At 38.0% G+C, this 17,979-nt stretch overlaps 1 protein-coding gene across 1 annotated transcript in view; it reads right to left on the bottom strand.

The window, feature by feature from the left end:
- LOC136875857 (uro-adherence factor A) overlaps positions 1-17,979 on the bottom strand; it is a 132,986-nt gene that overhangs the window by 75,508 nt on the left and 39,499 nt on the right. Inside the window, exon 3 of the mRNA XM_067149477.2 lies at positions 7,272-7,400. Coding sequence (XP_067005578.2) covers positions 7,272-7,400 — 129 coding nt within the window. The remainder of the gene's footprint in view (positions 1-7,271; positions 7,401-17,979) is intronic.

Genomic DNA, 17,979 nt, shown 5'->3' with positions numbered 1-17,979 from the left:
ACAGAGTAGTTCACCTTTTCAATATTGCTACAAGAAATGAAATTCATTTTTAGCCCAAAAAAACTGTTAGCAAAAAAGGAATATATGACATGCTCTTATTGAAGAAGACTTCTTGTATTCCATCTTCTTAGCCGTCCCTCATAGCGATGAACCATGTACTGTTCCATCTTCTTACAGCTGAGGATGTCCCTTATATGGACGAAACACATACTGTTAATAAATACGTACTTGTATTCTGTTTATGAGTATTGAACAGTATTAAGAAGGTGGACTCCTGCTCTATTTTATTCAACACAATGAAGCTGCTAGTGTCTGTATATCAGTGATCTGTTGAAGGTGTTAAGGATGTATGCCATATAAGAGAGCAAGTTTCAAAGTAGTCACACTGTTGGCATGAGAGAGCGGGATGTGTTGTTTGGGTAAGTGCATGGTTAGCATAACACATGGAGAGAAAGTTCCAGATACCCAAACGCTGATAAATGCTGGAGAGAATCTTCAACTTATAATGAGATCAATGTAAAACCATTCTGCACCACCTGCTGCATAAATACACCACTGACAATAAAAATTTTCCTGCAACAGTTCATCATCGTTTATAACAATACATCACTTCTAGCACACGTAGCATCTGTTTTATCATTACAGGGACTTATTATGTCAACAAGAAGAAGAATGTGGGAGGACTGTGTAGACAACAAAACAACTGTATTCATCGAACAGATTTTGACACACATAATCTAAAATAAATTCATAAGTAAAATATCCGAACCTCCTGAAATTAAAACAGGAGTAAAGTAAGTTTATGTGTTGTCCCCACTCCTCTTCAATTGATTAAAACATGGGAGAAAGAAATACCAGGAATAAATATGGGAACAAAAGGTAAACAGATCAACATAAAATGCTTAGATTTTGCTGATGATCTAGCAATAATTACCCAGAATACAAAGGAAACCAGACACGCCATCGTAAAGCTCCATGATATCACCAGCAAAACCAGCCTGCAAATTGCTTATGAGAAAACATAAGAACCCAAATCTGGCATCACTGGTAACCAAAAATGGCAACAACATACAATATAAGTAATGTTATTTGCTTTACATCCCATTAACTACTTTTATGGTTTTCGGAGACTCCAAGGTGCCGGAATTTAGTCCCGCAGGAGTTCTTTTGCTTTTTGGATGACAGAAGAAATACTAAACCTAATTCAAGAAAGGAATAAGCTCAGGAAGGAAAACAATGTAGATGACTACAAAAGGATTAAAAATCAGATCACAACCAAATGCAGAGAAGGAAAGGAGAAATGGACCAAAAACATTGCTGAAGAGATAGAAGATGATATAAAAAAGGGAAAACAGGATCAAGTTTATAAGAAAATCAGTTCCCTTCAGTACAAAAATACAACCAAATCTGCAGTAGTAAAAAACAAAGAAGGAATGTTACTGATAGACGATAAGATATGTGCTCGATGGAAAGAATATATAGAAGAACTGTACGATAAGGACTTCCAAGAATGACAATAAGCTAATAGAAGACATCATTGAGTGTGGAAGAGAAATTCAAGGTCCTCCAATCATGAGACATGAATTTGAACATGCCCTTCAGAGTCTGAAAGAAGGAAAAGCAACCGGTGTAGATGACATCCCAGCAGAATTACTGAAAAATTTAGGTATCAACATGAAAGTCCAGTTATTCAGAGTAATAAATGAATGCTACGAAAGAGGAATCGTGCCAGAAGACTTCACACAATCCAGAACCATTACCATACCTAAAATATAAAGGGCAGTTGACTGCACCAATTAAATTACAGAACACTATCAATATTAACACATGCCTCCAAGATACTCCTTAACATAGTTAAGAACAGAATAAAAGGAAAATAGATAAGTATATTGGAGAAGACCAATTTGGATTTAAGAAGGCAGAGGAACAAGAGAAGCAATTCTGGCCTTACGCAAGTTATTGGAGAGAAGGATGGAAATGAATAGAACGACTTATCTTACCTTCATTGACTTAGAAAAAACTTTTGACAATGTGAATTGGGAACTACTGTTTAGAACTATAAGGAAAATAGGACTGGACTGGAAGGATAGAAGAATGAATAATCAACTGTATCTGAACCAAAGCACAAAAATAATCATCAATCAGGTAGAAGAAAAGGAGTTAGACAAGGTTGTCCCCTATCACCGTATTTATTTAATATGTTCATTGAGGAAGCTATTCAGATCATGAAGGAGAAGACAAAGGGAATAAAAATCAATGGTGAAAGGATATATTGTATCAGATTTGCAGATGACATCGTATTAACTGCAGACTAAAGAAAAGGAAATGAATAAAATGCTGAAAGTCCTCTCAGGCACTCTTAAACTATGGAAATTAAAAATGAACAAACGGAAAATGAAAGTAATGATATTACGGAAAAATATGAAAGAAATTAAAACCAATATAAAAATTGATGACGTAAGAATTGATCAGGTCAAACAATTCCGTTATCTTGGTAGTATGATAACAGAGGATAATAGATGCTTCTTGGAAGTAAAGAGAAGAATAGCATTGGCAAAACAGGCATTTATGAGCAAGAAAAACATTTTAACCAGCACACACATGAATATAGAGAAAATCCTTTGCAAAATCATTTGTATGGAGTACACTTCAGTATGGAAGTGACAGTTGGACTCCGGGTAAGTTGGAAAGGAATCGACTTGAAGCTGCTGAAATGTGGATATGGCGGAAAATGACCAGAACGAGCTGGACAGAAAGAAAAACCAACCTGGAAGTCTTAAGGGAAGTTAAAGAAGAGAGAAGATTTTTAAACGAAATGGAATACAGGAAATTAAAATTTATTGGACTTGTCATTAGATACAATACTTTCATCACTAACATACTTGAACGGAAAGTGCTAGGAAAGAAAGGCAGAGGAAGACCTAGGATGAAGTATTTGGATGACATCAAGAAGAGGTTAGGTTGTGTCAATTACATGGAAGTGAAACGAACAGCCAATGAAAGAAAAGAGTGGTTGCATCGACAAGGCATTAGCCTTTAGAATATTGATTGATTTGAGGAGTTCTTTTACGCACTAGTATATATACTGATACAAAGCTGATGTACTTGAGCACCTTCAAATACCACCGGACTGAGCCAGGATCGTACCTGCCAAGTTGGGGTCAGAAGGCCAGCACCTAAACCGTCTGAGCCACTCATCCCGGCATCATATAATTTAATCACTCCAAGTACTGGGGCAAAATTATTGAAAGTAATAGCAATAAAAGAGTAGCCAACAAAATCCACACAGAAAAATTAAAGCCTACACAATCACCTGGAATATCCACAACAAGAAATCACTTTCCATCAAAGCCAAATTTCCTCAATACCACACAGTCGTTCTCACAGAAGAACTGTACAGGGCTGAGATATCATTAACCACCATCATCAAAGATATGGAGGAAATGAAACAGCAGATAGTAAGGAAAATATTCAGACCAAAGGTCCAAGATCGAATGTGGATGCGCAAAAGCTTGGACAAACATTTCCCACCCAACATTTTTTTCGTTTGTGATTAAATGTCACACTAACACATCAAAGGTTTCGGTGACACAATGATAGGAAATGATTGGGAAGGTAGTGGCTGTGGCCTTAAGATACAGCACCAGCACTTGCCTGGTGTGAAAATGGGAAACCAAAGAAAACCATCTCCAGAGCTGCCAACAGTGAGATTCGAACCTACCATCTTCTGAATGCAAAGAACTTTTTTCACTGACTGAATGATTCACTTCAAGATCTTTAGCGTTATTGGCTTTACATCACACTAACCACTTTTCGGTTTTCAGAGGCGCCGGGGTGCCGGAATTTTGTCCCGCAGGAATTCTTTTACATGCCAGTAAATCTACTGATACGAGGCTGACGTATTTGAGTACCTTCAAATACCAGCGGACTGAGCCAGCATCGAACCTGCCAGTGTGGGTCAGAAGGCCAGCGCCTCAACCGTCTGAGCCATTCACCCAGCTTTCAAGATCCTTAAGGACTGGCCAAGTGAATAGGAAGAAGAAGAAGAAGAAGAAGAAGAAGAAGAAGAAGAAGAAGAAGAAGAAGAAGAAGCTGAGCACTGGATCCAAAGCAGTGAAGTAATATAATCCTAATGACAGATGACCTCAGCATTGCCTGACTCCACATTGAAACATTACAAGAAGTAGCTGAAGTTGTAGGTCTCCAGATATCTTTTGAATAAACTGCAGTGATGATATCTTACAATCATAACACCAAAGTATTTCTCAATACAAAATATGGAAATATCAAACACTGCACAGAGAAAAACTCTGAAATATCAGACTAAACACATGGAAACATCTTTTTACCTCTGCAAATGCAGATCGATCTTGTTGCAGGTCAAATACTGTGACCACACCACAGTAGTATGTCTGTTGCTGAATGCTTGGCCCTCACTCACCACCGTTAGAGAGAGAATCCAAATGAAAGAGAGGAAATTCTTTAAGAATGGTCCTCGGGCCACTTTAAAATTCTGAGGGTGAATATCACTTGAGGTCAAATGCAGAGTTGTACTCTAAATTTGAATAGATGTCACTTTTTGTGTTTTATTGTCATCTGTGTTGAATGCCTGACACCAGAACACCTAAAAGAACTCTTGATCTTGGAAATGTAGCCTACCAGTCCATGGATAACTGCAGTAAAGGGGGATCTGGCCAGTGACTTTCAGACAGGTACTGGTGGTGACTATTGTTTTAAGAGGAAGTACAACTAGGTAACCATCCTCTACACAACACTAATCACAGAGAAAAATGGAAGGGATCCGACACTTCGAAAAGTGAAGATATCAGCCAAAGAAAGACGAGGCCCACGAAAGACATGAAAAATGAAAGACTCCCCAGGCCTCGAGTGCTATAATACTGCCGGGATCAGAAAAGGAACCAGAGTTGACCAAGGGAGGTCAGATAGCCGAGACGAAAATGAGGAGTCTGGCACAAGTAAGTGGAAGCAATGCCAGGACTCAGCTAAGGGTCCCATGGTCGCTAAGCCACTCTCCAAGTTTAGAGCCCCCGGGGCTCCGTTTAGTCAACAGGCAGAGGATACTGTGGGCGTCATTCTACCGCTCCCACCCACAGCGGAAAGTCTTTGATACACTAGTTCAAGAAAGAAGTAAGTTCAGGATCTGGGTACACGGGTTAAACGATTTTCCAGAAAGAGTGAGAAGACGACCTGATGCAAGCAACATGGTCCGAAGAGTGAAGAACTGCATTCTCCATCAAGATAGAGTACAGAAAATCCTGACAGGCTGACAAGAGTTAACTATGATCCTAAGAGGCTGGAACAATATATATATTTTTTAAATCATTTTAGCCTCAGCTACCACAAGCATGCTATGATGCTACACGCGTGTCAATTTCGATGGTCTGTTTCCATTACCAGATACCTGAGAATAAAGAATTCTTTTTGGATGATCTCTTGCTGAGTATTAATTAATTTTATCACTAAAGATCATTTACATGCCAACATCCTACAACTAGGAGAGTTGAATGGATATGAACCCCCTTTAAAAATCATAATACATCTGCCAGGTTTGAATCCAGAATCATCTTAAGGGGCAATAATATTTTCCTCTAGACATGATCCACTAGAAAGGTTGATTCATAACCCACTGAAAATTCTGTAACATGGTCAAACAGGTGTAGCAGTCTTACTGATTGCAGCAAATATTAATGAAAATAGAACATATATGAATGATGATTTCCTCAAGGCTCCTCTAAAACATTGTTTGTTCACTGGCCAGATGAAAACAGCAGGTCAGAAATAGAGATACCGCTTACTGCTATTTGTTTTACGTCACACCTATACACATAGGTCTTATGGCGACGATAGGATAGTAAAGGCCAAGGTATGGGAAGGAAGCGGCCGTGGCCTTAATTAAGGTACAGCCCCAGCATTTGCCTGGTATAAAAATGGGAAACCAAGAAAAACCATCTTCAGGGCTGCCAACAGTGGGGTTTGAACCCACTATCTCCTGGATGCAAGCTCACAGTTGCGCGCCCCTAACCGCACGGCCAACTTGCCTGGTACCCCTTACTGAGTTACTCCGGACAATGTATCTTGCACGTATGACAGTGAGGGGTTATTTCTTCAATGTGTTATAATACATAACCCAGCGAAAATCAAACGACCATCAAAACTGTCTCATGGTGTTCAGTTAATCATGAACAGCAGTGTATACTGAAACAAAGGTTATTTCATTTTAGATACACTATCTGATCAAAAGAACTCGGACACCCACTCAAAACAATCCTTTAAGTGTTCCTCGGACAAACTGCCCAGTAATGGACAATAATACTGGTCTTGGTCTTTATTACAACTCAAACTCTGCAGAGGAGGCTCTCTACCAGGCCAGAACACCTCTTATGTAATTATTCCCGCAGCGCTGTAACAAGTATAGTGAGTGATGTGGATCGTCAAAGTCTGAAACAAAGTCGCCGTTCTAGTTCATTCCAGAGGTGTTCTGTAGGATTGAGACCACGGCACTGGCCTGGCCACCCCATTTCCAGAACCTTATTATCCACAAACCACTTATGAACAGACCCCTCTTCGTGCTAAGGAATATTAACATGCTGAAACACGCAGTAATCATCTTCAAAATGGTCTTCTACCGTAGACAACACATAGATGGTCAAAATGTACTTACATCCTTCTGCCCTTGACATGCTCTATAGTGATACTAGAAGACTAAGTTTCTTTCATGATAAACACCCCACACTGTCACCCCACCTCCACGAAATGTCACTGTGGGCACTGTATAAGCTGGCAAGTATAGTTTACCTGCAGACTTCACATATGATGGTATCACACAATGTCAGATCATTTTCCTATACACCATCTTCAATGTTCGACGGTTCCTGCTGGTCAACACACATGGCCTACCTGGTCATGGCATTGTTGTAGTTGTCTCTTCCTGTTTCCACTCAACAATTACATCCCCAACAATCAACTCGGGCAACATGAGAAGGACAGAAATGGCCCTGACTGATTGCTTACTGATCTGGCAACCAATAACATTCAAAGTCACTTGAGATCCCTTGCTCCATTCATTCTTGTAGCACTGAAAGAACATCAAGCTGTCAGATGTCTTCTATACAGACAGAGGCTATCTAAGGGACATCTAGGCTCTACTGTATGTGTGCAGAGGGGTGTCTGGATACTTTGGATCAGATAGAGTACATACAATCCCGATATTTTGAAGATAAGTCAATTTCAAGGTAGTTGTTAATACTTACCTTGTAAGTGTCACTGCTATGTTTTCTCGTAATAGAATGTGTAGGGAAAAGAAGTGGAACAGCATCAGGACGTAACTTTCTAAGTCCGTCTTCTCTCCTTGCTTCAAACTGATCAGCATCAAAATGGCACTGCAAGCAATGCACTTCTACCTTAATTAAAATACCATAATTTTAAAATATCAGGCTAGTCAACAATCATGTCTCTCATGCTACATAGCTCTTCATTAACAGATGTAATCTCAGTGGAAGAGATATACAAGATTGAAAACACCAAAATAAATAACAGCATTTTATTCATAAGAGTTCATACAAAAGACCTTCAAAGAGACGGGGCCCTTGGGAATGCTGGACACAATACCAGATGAAACTTTGGGGGTTTTGTACCCAAGTGAACCACAGCCTATAAGCCAAAAGGTAGGTATGATCATCATTATTTGTATTCAGTTATGCAACTAGTTTGTCCCTACGATAAGACTCCTCCAGGTGAAACTATTGAGTTGTCCTTTCAGTACCTTCACAGTTGTTCAGATATGCATCACTGAAGAACATCATTATAAGTGTTTCTTGGCCTTCAACAGGAGAGTTTTCCAGGTATTTTTCACCATGTTGCAGTCTATGCACCATCAACTACAACCTTGTCTCCTGAATCTGGTTTCATATCTTCCCGAAATGTTCATACCATCTTCTACACAATACTATAGCCCTTAGTAAAAAAACTGGCATCATCAGTTGTTCTTACATTCTCATTATATTCCAACGAAAATATCAAATTTGTAGAACTTTAGTCCTTCCTGAACCCTGTTTTTCTTCTAACAGGGACTCTACTCCCTCTCTTGGTTTTTTGTCTCCATTATATTTGCTAACATCTATTATAACAGTGATTTCTGCAGTTTACACATTTCTTTTTAAACTGTTAGATGATAACTTGTTTTGTCTAATCTTCTGGGATCTTGTTCTCCACCCAGGTGATTGACAACATTTAAAACAGGTAGTTTCCAACAGCCCTTTTTATGTCTGCATTAATGCTCTCTCACTCACTCATTCTTCATGTCCTTCAGTTCTGTCTCTATTTCCAGTCATGTTAGAGAATGTTGCTCTTCATAGTAAGGATATCTTCTTCCGTAATCTCGGTTTCAGCAATGGCACTGGGGGATGTTAGTGGAAGCTTAGGCCTCCTCCAAAATAATCCAACTCCCCTTCAACCTCACCACCATTCACACTATTAAAACATCTGTGTTTTAAATCTCCCTATTTATCCTGCTCGACATTAATTTGAAGATTTTTTTTTGTTTTAACTTGAAAGCTTATTTATTAAATACCATGAACAGTACTCAATTCAACAACCTGGCTGTGACAGCAGAAGAATGGGTGACCACCAAAGGTATAGACGTGGAAGGCATCAATGATCCATTCGACTTTCTAACTGAGAATTGCACTGTTACCCTTCACTAAAAATATTATATTTTTTCATTTCATATTCATCTCTTACTCAATAATGTATGTTCAACCCCCCTTAGTACCAATTCGCATTGGCTATGCTAAGAATGTCAACTGGTTTAGGGACCAATTTGCAAGGCTGAAGAAGATGAACCATAATTCCCCCATTCATAAAGTCATATATTTGAACATTACACCTAACTTTTCAGAAAGGATGGCTGTATTGATACTGATAACAAATAATGTCAACTAAAATCTGATTTGAGGAAGAAAGCATACTTTCTGAAAAATTAATGCAAAACAGATTATAATATCTCAGATTCGGACCTATAAAATTTACCTAAAACGTATAGGCACTTACCTAAGTGTAATATGGTTAGGTCTTATGATATGTATGCATAATCAAATGTAAACAAAGAATCCTTGAATTTTTTCTTACTGTTAGAGAGAGCCTAACGTTTAAGGTTAAGTCCTAGGAGTCTTTCTAGTAATGTTCCAGAAGGCTTTGGATTTTTCAGATGTTGTGCCAAAAGAATAGCTGCTTTTCTGACATCCTATCACCTTTCAGAACGCGTACTGAATTGTTAAATCGATTATGAACACTTATCATGCAAGAGAATGAAGAATCTAGATGGGGGAGGGGGAAGATTTTTGTCTTATAATCTCCATTTAAATCACTGAAGCTGAATAAAGTATGATGCTATAAGGTCATCCCTATGAATTTCACAAATTAATCTAACATGCAACCTGCCTACATTGAATTTTGATTATACATGTGATAACATTCATTTTTGGGTCCGTATTGAAAATATTTGTATTAAATAACACTTGAATGTTTTATTATTCATCCATATATTCAATACAATACAATTTTAAAAATCAGGACATTGTCCTTATCAAAGTTGTTAACATGAAATTAAAATATTATATGGTACATGTTTCGCCTATCAATAGTAGGCATCATCAGCCACATTTTTCACCTTAGGATAGATCAGGTACCTGCTTGGAAATAATTTATGAATGCTGTTAAAAACTATGTCGTTTAAAATGTATTGGAGATTGTTAAACACTATTACAATATAAAACGTAGTATGCTGTTATTTGACAATATTTGTGATAATATTGGAGTCTAAAAACATGATAATTATTTGACGATTATGACATATTAAAAGATATTACAATAGAGATAAATCAGAAAACACATTCCATTTAGTTGTCAGATGGCGTATTGTTAAAAACTTATGGAATGTTGAGCAATGGTAATGGTCGTTGGTTCTTGAAGTTATAAAATGTTGATTTTCATTTATTTGCTTATAAATATTTGAGAATTTTCATACGGTCTGGTTCCTTTTGAGATAATAGTAGTTGGAAATGTTGGTGCCGTAGGCTATATTGAAGTCTTTGTAGGCGTCATTAGACCATCTTCTTTGATGTGGTAAGAGTTTGTAATGGGTATGGCTCTTTGCGGTTGGGTGTGTTGAGGTGAGCGTATTAGTTGGAAAGGAACGTTGTTGTCATTCGGTGGTTAGCCAAAGATATGATATGATCAGTAAGATAGTCTTTCAGCATCCTCATTGAGACACTTTGTACATTATGCACCCAATTTAAGCACTGATAACTTCAGAACAATAATGGTCAATAACAAGCTATAGGCAATAATGGAAATCACATGCCTTTGTTGTCCTACAACAGCTAGCTTCGAATGCCATCAATAAAACAATACTCGCTAATTAGTGTTTAACCCTTTCACTCCGATAGCGACTAAGGAAGCGTGACCATCTGGACGCGAGCAGCGAGTGGCTCACCGAGCCCACTGTACAGGATACTTGTCTCACTCCACTCCCGCGTCCGCAACTGGCTTGCAATGTTAAGAGAGGACATGCAGAGTTTAAAAGTATTTTATTTTTAATACATATTTTGTTAAATGCTTATGATCATATCTATAACATTTTTATTTAGTCAAAGCTTCCCATCTTCCTGTTAGATCCGCAGCTTTGGACACAGCAATGTGAGTAAAAGCTTGTTTTGTTTGTTATTGTAAATTTGATCATTAGTTCCCCATATTTCAACTTTATTAATCACATAAACACTGTGGCAGTATAAAGACAGAAGTGGGAATTGACTGAAATTTCTTAATTTGTTGTTTTAATTTTTTTTTCTAGTTGCTTTACGTCGCACCGACACATTTAGGTCATATGGCGACGATGGGACAGGAAACAACTGGGAGTGGGAAGGAAGCAGCCGTGGCCTTAATTAAGGTACAGCCCCAGCATTTGCTTGGTGTGAAAATGGGAAACCATGGAAAACCATTTTCAGGGCTGCCGACAGTGGAGTTCGAACCTACTATCTCCTGAATACTGGTCGCACTTAACCGACTGCAGCTATCGAGCTCTGTGTTTTTTTTTTTTTTTTTGTTATATAAGATTTTGTTATGTTTGGACCTTTGACTTGGAAGAATTCTGTTTTAGAAACTCTTATTTATGTGTTGTATCAAAATTATTCAATGTATAATACAATGCCTTTGGTTGCGGCATCATACACAACCATTAATCCGGCTCAAGGGAGATAGGGTCATCTTCTCTATCCTTGAGTAATTCTTATCTGGCCCATCCACGTTGTGGGGGTGGGTATCCTCCACATCAGTAGGCCAGTGTGAAGGAGAGCTAAGTTCTTTTTTTTTTTTTTTTTTTTTTTTTTTTGCTAGGGGTTTTACGTCGCACCGAAAAGAGCTAAGTTCAGGCAGGGACCCAGTCTCATGGGGTATATCGTGGAACCCATGCCCAGGGTTACGGGGAAGACCTTAACAGCATCTTAGACAGAGAAGGAGACCTTCGGAATGGTGAAGATGGTGGATGAGGCAACCCATCCTCTCTGGGGAAAACTGCCTTGTGGAGAAGAATTTTCAAAGGCTACGGGAGTAAACCCCGAGAGAAAATCCTCAGATGCGTTAGGCTTAGCAGGTAAGCAGATGAGTAAATTTGTACTTGCCTTCAACTACAATACAAGCCTTGGATGGAAGTTTAAAAATGGAAATGGAATTGACAAGTTTCTGACTACAGTTGCACAGTATGATGGTAATGCTGATGTTCGTGCAAGTGTTAGATCAGAGAACAAAACCCAATTTGGAACAATAAATATTTTAACAATGAATAGGAAGGAAAATGAATTGACTGACCTAATGGAGAGACGAAAACTCGACATCCTGGGATTACGTGAAGTAAAATGGAAACGGAAAGGCATGAAGAAACTAAGAAAGGGGTACACCTTGTACTAGATGGGTCATAGTAAAGGGAGTGGGATTTGTAGTGAATCAGAATGTCAAACCAATAGCTGAATTTAAGTATGTAAATTAAAGCATTATAATAATGCACATTCATGTAAAGAAGGAACTACTGAAGATAATACAGGTGTATGCTCCACAGACAGAATGTAGCGTGGAAGAAAAAGAAGGGTTCCTCAATGGACTGGAAACGCATATTGTTGGAGAGGGGATCATGATAATGGGAGATCTGAATGCTCATGTGGGAACTGATATAATGGGATATGAGAATGTTCTGGGCCCATAAAGGTATGGCGATAGAAATGAAGATGGAGAGAAACTATTGGACTTTTGTATCAGAAATAACCTGATAATATATAACACATGTTTTATGAAGAGGAATAGCCATAAGATCAGCCAATATATATGGGATGGACAGTACGGAACACTCATCGATTTTATAATAACAGACCGAAAATGGGGAAGATACGTCATGAAGATAGTCCCCAGTGAAAGTATGTAAGGTGATCAAAGATTATTGATTGTGGAATTAAAGCAAGTAAAAATCCCTAAAATTGTATTGAAGAAACCAAAGATCAGGATTTGGGAATTGGAGGAGGATAAAAGAATGGCATTCCAAGATTGTATGAAAGGGAAGTTGCCTAACACAGAAATACGAAGTGGAGAAGAAGAGTGGGACAATTTAAGACAGACATTTGTGGAAGCAGCAATTAAGGTATGCAGGAAAACAAACGCAAAGGTTAAGGGGAAGGAGACACGGTGGTGGACAGACAAAATAAAAAAAGAAATAAAATAAAGGAACAATGTGAAGAAAGAAATGGATAAGGAAAAGCAAAAAATGTATCAGAGGGATGAGAATAAGATAGAAAGGTTACATGTGGAATATAGAAGATTGAAACTACAAGTAAAGAGGAGTATCAAGGAAGAAAAGGAGAAATGTTGGGGACAGTTTACCAACAAAATTGTGCAAGATAGTGGAAGAAATTAGAAACTATTATACAGAGTAATAAAATCGAAAAAAATGAATCAAGAAAAAATCACGGCATTAGAGAGGGAAGATGGATCTATAGTACATGACAAAAAGGGTCTTCAGAAGGTGATGGCAAAGTATTTTGAAAAACTTTATAATGAGGATGACTGCTCAGAGGAAGGAGATAAGAAAATGGAAATAATAGATGGAGAAAAACAAAAGAACCCGATAACATGGTTGGAATATGAAAGGGCAGTGAAAGCAATGACCAAAAGTAAAGCAAGTGGAAAAGACGAATTCAATGCTGATATGATTAAGGCAGCAGGAAGCATTGGACTACAGTGACTATACAGAGCCCTCAATACCATATGGAAGGATGAAAAGGACACCTGGAGATTGGCAACGAGGAAGCATTGTACCACTGTTCAAAAGTCTGACTCGTTGGCTGAACGGTCAGCGTACTGGCCTTCGGTTCAGAGGGACCCGGGTTCGATTCCCGGCCGGGCCGGGGATTTTAACCTTAATTGGTTAATTCCAGTGGCACGGGGGCTGGGTGTATGTGTTGTCTTCATCACCATTTCATCCTCATCACGACACACAGGTCGCCTACGGGAGTCAAATAGAAAGACCTGCACCTGGCGAGCCGAACCCGTCCTGAGATATCCCGGCACTAAAAGCCATACGCCCTTTCATTTTTTCACTGTTCAAAAAAAGAAGTAGGAAGAAATGTGAAAATTATAGAGGTATAAGCCTATTATCACATGGGCTAAAAATAATGGAGAAAGTCATAGACAAAAGACTGAGGGACATAGAAACACAGAGGAAGAACAATATGGCTTTAGACCAAATAGGTCAACAATAGACTTTTCTTTACAGTGCGAACGGTAATGGAAAAACATCTGGAAAGGAACAAGGAAATCATATTTGTATTTTTGGATTTGGAAAAAGCTTACGATGCAGTTAAGAGAAAACATTTATGGGAATGCCTACTGAAAAGGAATGTACCAAAATAATTAACAAGATAAAAATGTTGTATCATCCAAGCAAGGAAGTGCACTGTCACCATTATTGTTTATTATATTGATGTATGAAATCATAAAACGTGTAAAACAGAATATCAGTAGTGATGAAGTGAATGCTCTGGTATTTGCAGATGATGTGGTGATTTGGGGAAAGGAAGAAAAGGAAGTACAGACGAGACTGGACATTTGGAATGAAAATCTGAAGGAGTTTGGAATGGTAATCAGTAAAAAGAAAACTGTAGTCATGCACTGTGGAAAAGAGAAAAAGAGAAGCCAAATGAACATAGGTGGAGAACGTTAGAGAATGTAGAACAGTTTACATATCTGGGTTTGAATTATTATTAATGGAAGTAATGAAATCAACCCTGAAATTAATAACAGACTAAGTAAAGGTACAACATTTTATCATCAAGTCAGAGAGGTTTTATGGAATGACAAAGTACCCAAGAGAACGAAATTAACATTATATAAACAGTATTTCATTCCAATTGTAACATATGGACTAGAAATGCTGGTAACTAATAAGAGAAAGGATAGTAAGATCCAAGCAGTAGAAATGAAATATTTAAGAACATCGGTTAAAAGGACAAGAAGAGATAGAATTCAAAATATTAAAATCAGGGAAGAGCTAAATATAGAACCGTTAGTAGAGAACATACAGAAAGCAAGACTGAGATGGTTCGGACATGTAAAAAGAATGAGAAAGGAACGGGTAGCAACAAAGAAATTCGAAAGAGAAGTTAAGGGAAAGAGACCAGTTGGAAGACCGAGGAGAAGGTGGATGGATCAGATTTGGAAGAACATTAAAGAAGCTGGATTGGATGTGGCAGAAGTAATGCAGCAGGAAAAGTGGAAGGACAGAAAGGAGTGAAGGAGGCTTGTTAACCACACCGGGGTGACTGGAGTGGGACATTGATGATGATGATGATCAAAATGATCATTTGTCTGTGAATTTTAATATTTTTGTTTTATGTCTAAATTTGTGAAACATCCTATACTGCATGCGCAATTCTGGAAGTGCGGTTCGCATAAACAAAGAATTTTCTTGAACATTTTTTTTATCTCTGTGTCAGCAAGAACAAAGAGGACTTTTGCTTGGAGAAAATAAGAGTTAATGTAATTGATGAATGTGAAAGTCGAAGGTAAATACTATATTCTGATTGGTTCTCTTTGGACAACAAAAAAATTCTTTTTAAAACAACAAATTAAGAAATTGCAATCAATTCCCACTGCTGTCTGTATACTGTCACAAACATTAACTTTAAATTCAAATTTGTTTGCCTACATTAATTTGCATACATCATTTATCAATTATTTTAGAAGTTCTGGCGGAGTTAAAACCTTGTCTTGTTATTTATTGTAAATATTATCTTCAGTTACCTTTATTTCAATTTTGTTAATTACATATTATAATTTAACACACACATAATTTCAAATTAGAAATTGCTTATCTACATTAATTTGAATGTCATAAGCTAACCATGTTTTTTTTTTGTTTTTTTTGTTTTTAAGAAGTTTTTCTGCTTGTGATAAGTTTGGAAGCAGGGAAAGGCACTTTCGTATGCTTTCTCTTCTACACTTTGCAGACAATACAAGTTCTGTACGTACTCCACTTGTCAGGAAGATGAGATCTTGCTGTCAGACTCTAGGGAAGATGAGGCCTTTCAAAATTTCAGTGTGATTGAAAGCGAAGTCGATAAGCTCTTGCACTTGAGCACACAGGAACAAGGCGCAAAGTGAGTAGGCCTAGCATAGCGGACACATTCTATCCCTCTTCGAACTGGTTACTCCTGTCATCTGTTGACCATAGCCATATCTATAGACTCCCAAGACAGCCACGAGAAACCTCCAAGGGCGCACTTCGCCAGCAGTCTATTGTAGCGAAACAGAAAACAGCCGAAAGATGCACAACTTCTATCGCAGTTGACCGGCTATGAGGCGCGGCTCCACGACGACTGCTACAGCAGTCCACCGGGTACATGGCACAGCTCCCTCCTGACTGCTACAGCAGTCGACCGGAGTGAAAAGATTAATTATGCACCTGCAACAACAGCGCAGTCATGTTCTCTGTAATTTTACCAAGAGTCAGGATGAGTGCAATAGCGCTCCTTGGCATTTCAAGGGTTATTGAGAAATTCCTGTATGGTACCAAAATTTAAAATTTTACTTTTGTCTAAGATAATGCAACGTCTATTTAGTCATTCATACAACAGTGGACCAATATACACAACATTATTTAAATTCCTTAATTCAATGCTGGTAGTTGCCCTGACTCTTTCTTCCCCTCCTTTACTCCCAGCCCTCCCTCAGCTTCACCTGCATTAACCATCTAAGCCCCCATTGTCCTTTCGAAAGGACGTTCAGTATAACAGTCATTTCCTTTCAGAATTTCCCATTACAGGCCTAGTTAGTTAAAGATTTAATATTTTTGCAATAAACAGCCTCCTCAATTCTATCAAGGCCATAGTTTCAATATATCAGTCCAATTAGCAGACATGTTTATTGACGCACTTTTATTGGCGCGGAATCAACACTAGCAGTCTCCCTGTGTACGTGTTCCACTCTGTGTCTCGTCTATTACTGATGAACCAAAAATGATTCAACATTATAATGATTTCATGGGGACAGTCAATAAGGCTGATCAGATGATGTACTGCTACTTGGATGAATGAGGGTGTGTGAAGTATTGGGTAAAAGTTACCTTCAATATTTTCTCATGGATGATTATCAATTTATATATATTATACAGTCTACACACTGATAAACCTAGGTCAAGACTGGATTTCACCACATCAATAATCCAACAGAAGGTAAACAATAAAATGTAGGTAGAACAATTTAATAAAATATATCACAAATATCTTTATTGATTAGTACACCTTATTAAGAAGCCATAACGAACATTTCATTGATTTTTAACCTAAAATAAATCTGTAGTAAAAATAATTCATTTATGGCCGGTTTCTGGAACGACAGTTACATGTAGATGCATAGTTATCAATGACTTAATGTTTAAAATGAGTTTCCGAAACAACAGTTACCATCTTCTTCACAGTTAACTGCGCAGTGACTGGTAACTGCAGCTAAAGCTGTAGTTACCTCTATGTTAGAACTGATTCCAACAAATACCGATATGCAGCGCCACCATTACTGTTTCGTACAAGGTCTTGTATTAGTTTTGTAAACATTAGTAAGTGATAATAATCTGATTATAATATATTCAGTCATTCATTGTAGCGTTTACGTGCTTTCTTTTCTTTTTTATGTTACGGTAGATAGCCTGCGTTTATAGTATTGTAGGTGGTATAACAAAACTAGTTCATTTCAGCAAAATGGAATTATTATTATCTTCATCTTCCTCGTCATCATCAAATTCTGTGTCAGCAGACGAAGAAGATTTGGCTGTTTTGGGTAATCTACCAATGCCACGAGTGTTCAGGGCTTCAAAAAATTCATTCGATCACTTTTATGAAACCGAATTTCAGATGAGGTATAGGTTAAGAAAACAGACAGTGATGAGGTTAGAACATCAAATTGGTCAAAATATTAGACCTGAAACACACCAAAACCAATCTGCAAGTACATTAAATAAAATTCTGATTACCCTAAGATTTCTAGCAACAGGAGCTTTCCAATTTTATTAGGTGATGACATTAACTTACATAAATCAACATGTTGCATACTGCAGAAGGTGCTCCCTCAAATTGCTGCTTTACGGGACGAATTTATTTACATGCCAAGAAACCCAGTAGAAATTGCAGAAACGAAAAGAACCTTCCATGCCATTTCTGGCTTTCCCTCTGTAATAGGATGCATTGATGGGACACACGTGAAGATTCAGTCTGCGGGTGGTGAAAATGCAGAACGGTATAGAAATAGAAAATCCTACTTTTCCTATAACGTTCAAGTAGTCTGCGATAAAAATCTGCGCATCATGGATATTGTTGCTAGCTGGCCAGGTTCAACCCATGACAGCACAATCTTCAGTGCATCTGCACT

This window comes from Anabrus simplex, chromosome 6 (assembly GCF_040414725.1).
Source record: "Anabrus simplex isolate iqAnaSimp1 chromosome 6, ASM4041472v1, whole genome shotgun sequence".
NCBI classification, from domain to species: Eukaryota; Metazoa; Arthropoda; class Insecta; order Orthoptera; family Tettigoniidae; genus Anabrus; species Anabrus simplex.
The sequence above is the reverse complement of the archived record's forward strand: the minus strand, read 5'-3'. Positions and strand labels throughout refer to the sequence as shown.